At 38.7% G+C, this 6,295-nt stretch overlaps 1 protein-coding gene across 1 annotated transcript; it reads left to right on the top strand.

Annotated features, from left to right (window-relative positions):
* Window positions 1-46: 46 nt before the first annotated feature.
* LOC145482841 (leucine-rich repeat-containing protein 23-like) lies at window positions 47-6,233 on the top strand. The gene is made up of 11 exons (XM_081461479.1): window positions 47-171; window positions 336-448; window positions 1,437-1,488; window positions 1,604-1,711; window positions 1,816-1,909; window positions 3,434-3,567; window positions 4,005-4,141; window positions 5,387-5,463; window positions 5,749-5,864; window positions 6,013-6,048; window positions 6,144-6,233. The coding sequence occupies exons 1-11, from the start codon at window positions 88-90 to the stop codon at window positions 6,183-6,185; spliced, it is 993 nt and encodes a 330-aa protein (XP_081317605.1). The 5' UTR covers window positions 47-87; the 3' UTR covers window positions 6,186-6,233.
* The last annotated feature ends 62 nt before the right edge of the window (window positions 6,234-6,295 follow it).

The following is a 6,295-nucleotide window of genomic DNA, read 5'->3' as shown; positions in this document are numbered from 1 at the left end:
TAGAACCCAGACTCTACGCTAACATTATTAAGGCGAGGTAGCCATTTGTTGCTAAGTAACATCGTTCCAGCCAAGCAAGAAAGCAAAATGTCGGACTTTGAAGACGACGAGGGTGTTGATGAACCAGTGTTAGACGATGAAAATGATGAGGAAGGAACTGAGGAAGAAGAAGTAAGTTATTTTGAATATCCTCTTTCGTTTCTGAAGTGAATCTGATATCCACTTCATGGAAACAGTGACAAATAACACATATCATAATGTACCAGAGTGTGCGAAAAACATTTTTCAAATTTTATCTTGTTTTGGCGCGCTTTCTGCATTTCTTGTGGTATTAGAAACCTCCAGAGAATCCCCTGACGGAAGAAATGTTAGCTGACAGCCTTTCGTTGCTGTGCAAAACTGGAGATGGCCTGGCACATGCATATGTCAGACTTGACATACATGAAAAGTAAGCTCGACTCTACGGTCATTATTTTAATAACATTGATCCTACCTTCAAAATTCAAATTCTCCTAGCTAGATGTCATGGATTTCTTTCAATGGAAGTTCTGAGAATTTGTAGATACATTGAGACAACCCCATAATATTATTGGTCTTCTTGTTTATTGCCATCTCCGTCATTCTAGGAACAAACTGATTGAATTAAGAGGGGTCCAGTTAGAGGCGCGGTGGCCTCATGGTTAGTGCGCTCGTCTCCGGATCGAAGCTCAAGCCCTGGCCGGAGACATTCTGTTCGGTTTTTGGGCAAGACACTTTACTCTCCCAGTGCCTCTCTCCAATAGGTGTATAAATAGGTACCAGGGAATTTAATGCTGGGGTAACCCTGTAATGAGCTAGCATCCCATGCAGGGGGAGTAGAAGTACTCCTAGTTACTTCATACTACGGAAACCAGGATAAGCTCAGGCCTGATGAGTCACTTGGCTCGTATGCAGACTTTACCTTTACCTTACCTGTTAGTATGGGGGAGGTCCCATTAGTATGGGAGGAGTTCCTGTTAGTATGAGGGTATGGCATGCATATCTCACATCACAATTTCAACATGAGTATCATTCTTTGTCATTTTGTACCCTCCATTCCAAGGCCATGTCACAGTTTAGAATTTCACCCTGTTAAGTACTAAACTTTAATGAACACAAAGATCCAACCCTACAATGAGCACGGGGCGGACCTGATGGGAAAACGCATAGATCTGACGTAATAACACCTAAACGAGGTACAGACGTGCCCAGACTCTTATAGGCGGGAGTACAAATATACCACACACCCTATCAGGACCACTTATCAATTGATATAATATAAAAACTTGGTTAAATAATGTGCCAATATTTCGTAGCTGAAGTCCCCTTGACTAGTAAAAAGGTGTGCCCATTTTACCTGCCCTTTATAATGGTCATTTCCCCCGTCATTACTTAATAACTCATTTGTTCTCTTACAGGGAGCTGACAGATATTAGTATACTGAATTGCTTTATTCACTTGAGATATGTGGTGAGAAACATTTTAGTTTAGAATGATTCACATTTAATATTATTAAATAATTGCTGATTTATGATGTTCTTTATTTTGTATCATTCTCAGCTTAATCATGGTTTTTCTTTTGCAGGATCTAAGTGGTAATCAGTTGAAAGACATTTCTCCGCTTAACTCTTTAACTCACCTCCTGACACTGAAAGCTGACAGGAATGTCTTGTTTTCAGCTAAGCTCGATGAGGTCAGTGCCAACACTTTTAAATAAATTGCCAGTTGCACCTATTTATTTTGTACACATACATGTATAAATTACCAGGTATATATTGTTGCTTTGTCTACTTACAGCTACCATATCTGCAAATTGCAAGTTTTGCTAACAACAAAATAATGGATACAGAAGGCATTAACCATCCTTTGTTGGAACAGTTGAATTTGTCATGTAAGTATTAACAGTCTGGTTAACTGGCTGTTATATTGTACATTGCTACCAACTATAAGGTTAATGTTATCTAAATGCTTTCCATGTTTACTTCATTATTCATAGCCACCCCAACTTGCTATATGCAGTCCTCTTTTGAAGTACATTACATGACTTTGCCCTGGGAAAAAAAATTAGGAGGTCCCTCCAATTACTAGCCTGGATTCACAGCTGGATTTCCAGCAGTGTTCACTGGCTATCTAATTAGTGGTTCTTCCCTCTTCAGAAATGTTGTTAACTATATGACCAGAATCCTGTCCTCCAGTTTCTCTGAATGTGCAGCTCCAGATAATATCCATACCTCCCCTGTAAGGAGATTTTTTTCTAAGTCCCCTCCCCCTCCACCCCTTTGGAAATTCCAATTAAGCTTGATACATTTCTTTAAATGTTTTGGTCTTAGAGAAATCCTCACCCCCCAGGAAATTCCAATCCCTTCTGTGGGAGGAGTATGGATATTTTCTGGAACTGCACAATCGCCCACAAAGGCTACGGGTCAATAGCTCATGAGGCGAAACCGAATGGGCTATTGACCCGTAGCCCTTGCAAGCTTTATTGGAATTTCCAGAGGGGTGGAGGGGTCTCAGAAAAAAATTCCTTACATAGGGGAGGTATGGATATTTTCTGAACTACACAATGGAAAACAAAATCAAGCACTGCATCTTTGGCAATCATGTTTTCACACTCTGCTAACTTAAGTCCTTGTAAATACAGTTTGCATGACTTATAATTTCCTTGCCCATTCCATCTTTTCCCTTCCACATCACTGAGGATGAGTCATCCCCTGCCATATTATGATATAACAAAAAGTCGGCACATGAGCCAATGAAGTGGTCCATCAGGCCGGCACTTATCCCTTGTTTCTGTAGCATGAAGCGACTAGGGGTATTTCTACTCCACCCTGGATGGGATGCTAGTCAATGGTAGGATCACCCCCAGCAATAAATTCGCTGGTACCCATTTATACACTTGGGTGCCTTGCCCAAGAACACAACACAATGTCCCCAGCCAGGGCTCGAACCCAAACAGCTTGATCCAGAGTCGAGCACACTAACCATGATGCTACCCCCCCCCCCCCTGCCCAATGGAAAAAGTGAAGCCTTGGAGCCAACTGGCTCATAGCTGCCGGAGCTTATCCCAGTTTCTGTAGCATGAGGCGGCTAGGAGTATTTCTACTCCCCCTGGATGGGATGCTAGTTCATCACGGGTCACTCCCCCACAATTTGTTAGGTTTCCCCAACAATTTGCTGCTACTCATTTATACTCCTGGGTGGAGAGAGGCTCAAGAGCACAACAGAGTGTCCCTAGCCAGGGCTCAAATCTGGACCGCTTGATCCTGGGATGATTGCACCAACGATGAGGCCACGGTGCCTCCACCTGCCCTATACTTCTTATAAAAAAAGGTTGACTATATACCTGTCCAACTATAACCATTGTGTATACAGACAGCTCATACTACAATGCCGCATCTTTTTAATCTTGAACTAGTTAATGAAATAGTTGAGGTTAGTGGCTTTGATCCAAACAAGTTGGGCAGACTGAGAGTTCTGGAGCTGCGAGGCAACAAACTCATGACAACTGTTGGACTATCTAACCTTCCTAACCTGAAAGAGCTTTACATGGTGAGACACAAGCAGCTCAATTAGATCTTATGTTAAAATAATGTTTCATGGAATATTTTGTGTGTAAAATAATGTCTTGTCAACGTACAGTAGGCTAGCCAATGTGTGACCTTTGAATGTGCTCTGTGCAATGCTGTTTGGTATCTTCGATTTAATTTTAATGTCGTTCAATGGCTTAGACCAAAAATAAAAATCTAGCTAAACATTTTAGACCACAAGACAGATGTTTGGAGGTTTACAAATGTCTAATTTGCACTATTGGCATAATTCAGTACAGAACATAAGAGCATGTATCTAGGGAGATGGTGGGTTGAAGATGTTTCAGACCAAAATAAGTTTTCATCCATTCTGCAATCAGACACCCTTTAGATCTTAAGCATCTATTATACAGACTGACTGTTAACAATAGTAAAGTCTTTCTTATTTGTCTTTCTTAGGGTGCCAACACCATAAGAACTCTTGAAGGCCTGGACAGATTGGAACATCTGTCAAAATTACATCTCCGTGACAACCAGATTGAGAAACTTGATGGCTTCTCAGAAAATATGAAAAACCTTCAATACATTAATTTGAGGTAAGTTACAAGGAAGCTTCAAAAATTAATATTAAATTACTAAGGGGATAAACAGTGAATGAATTGCTTCACTTATGCTAAGGGTGCTCTATACAAAAAATATGCAGAGCAAGAAAGAAGGTTAATGTTTACCTTCTGTCTTTATATCTTTATATTAAATCATTAGATAGTATTTCCAACATTTAGTTACCCAATGGATTTTATGTCAATGTTTATGTTTTTAAATATACATATTGTGATAAAATCTATTGTGTACGTGTGTACCTGTGTACAAAACATTTGCTTTCAGTTTTCATTTCCTTTGTATTCCTTACTGAAATAACCTGGTTTTAAAACAGGAGGTAACACTTTTAAACTACAAAATTAATACATCATAATTTGAAGTTCTTGACAATACAACAAATTAAAGGTGCATATAGCCTGCCAGCAGGCCCTTCTCGTAGCAAGAAAGAAGGAGGGGAAAGGGGACAAAGAGCCTGCCCACAGCATTTGAATTAAGAATTGATCCAAATTTTGGATGCAAAATACTGATTGACTGAGATTAATACATTGGCATAGTGACATTATCCAACTTTGATCAGTTTCTGTTTAGAATTTAAGCAAAATGATGGCATGCAGAAATGAAATGTTCAGAGCTGCTTGTGACAAAATTTCAGAATATTTAAATCTCCTTTAAATTAGAAGGTTACACAACACATACTATGCAGTGGCATCTGTCAATGTGTTTTTCGTATAATAAATCCTAGTCAAAATGGACTCCAAGCAACTTGTGGGACGTGACTTGACAATGTTCAATTTCTGTACCATTGAGCACTATACCTAAGTCCTCTGATGACAGCTTTTTTTCCTTTTTTTTTTTTTTTCGTAAATGCTTTGCACTAATGAGAAGTGTCTTGGTCTTTTCTGTGTTAAGAAACATTTTGTTTTCTTTCGACAATTTGTTATCTTCTAGGTCTCTTGCCAGCGAAAGGTTTAGTAAAATGATCTCATTCTGTTTTACACTTAATGACAATGTAGTGTTCAGCATAATGTCTGCAGTTGAATTGTTTAAGTAAAGAGGCATGTCAGAAGAAATAGGATAGTGCCCAGTATTGAGCCATGAGGCACCCCTTAAAAATATTCATTTATTGAGCAAACTGACATTGTCCTTCAAGATACATGTATGAATCAAACCATGTAACATGACTTACAAGTATTTACAAATTAGAAACAAAATTGTATTTTAATTGTTTTTTGCATCTACAGAGGCAACAATGTCACAGACATGAAGGAAATTGCAAAACTAAAATCTTTGCCTTTGCTAAGAGCCTTGCTATTGATGGGTAAGCAACCAATTCTGACTGACTGTGTAATTTTGGCTTATTTCTGTATCCATGAAAGGGGTGACAAATGGTTTTTCAAAACACTTTGAAGTCCAGCCCACCTTCCTGGATAGCATCCTGGTCTGCAAACAGGTTACCTTAGGACAATAATGGCCAAGTTTGAAGTAATGCAGCCTCTATATTTTATTCTGATTAACTTTTGGTAAGCATCGGCCAAGTATTTATAATAAGTGACTTCCCAATTCTACAAACTGCAGTGAACTGTTCTGAACCATTCTATTGCAGAATGTCCCGTATCAGATGAAGATGATTATCGTATAGAAGTGTTAATAAGTCTGCGACGACTAGAGAGGCTGGACAAAGACGAGTACACCGATGATGAGAGACAAGAAGCAGAAGAGGTGGGCGACATTTCAAGAAATTTATGCATCCTTGTGTTGATGGAAAATTTTATCCAAAAATTATCTTCTGAAAGAATTAGGCAGATTCTATGCACTGTGCATCTTACTTTGATTGTAATAAATAATTATTATTGTGTATAATTTACAGATTTATGAACAAAGAAGACAAGAGGAAGCATTGGCAGTAAGTGCACACCTTAAAATGTACATCAAGCACATTACAGATGATATTAATACAACCATGTTGTCCCTCAATCATGTTGCCTCTTTATTTTCTAGACTGGGACCCAAGAAGTCATACACACAGATGAAGATGACTAATAAACATGTACTTGTTGTATATATAATGTGTCAAAAAACAACTCAAGTAAGTTGTACCAAAAGTATGTACAAATTTTGTGGTGTTACAAATGAATGTAGTCTTTGCTTGT

Source organism: Orbicella franksi, chromosome 3 (assembly GCF_964199315.1).
Source record: "Orbicella franksi chromosome 3, jaOrbFran1.1, whole genome shotgun sequence".
NCBI classification, from domain to species: Eukaryota; Metazoa; Cnidaria; class Anthozoa; order Scleractinia; family Merulinidae; genus Orbicella; species Orbicella franksi.
The sequence above is the reverse complement of the archived record's forward strand: the minus strand, read 5'-3'. Positions and strand labels throughout refer to the sequence as shown.

What these genes read in the sequence shown, in the direction of transcription:
- LOC145482841 (XM_081461479.1), top strand. Translation starts at nt 88, where the DNA reads ATGTCGGACTTTGAAGACGACGAGGGTGTTGATGAACCAGTGTTAGAC. An exon ending in CTTCAATACATTAATTTGAG is followed by an intron (nt 4,142 to 5,386) that starts GTAAGTTACAAG and finishes TTGCATCTACAG; the next exon opens with AGGCAACAATGTCACAGACA. An exon ending in AGAGACAAGAAGCAGAAGAG is followed by an intron (nt 5,865 to 6,012) that starts GTGGGCGACATT and finishes TATAATTTACAG; the next exon opens with ATTTATGAACAAAGAAGACA.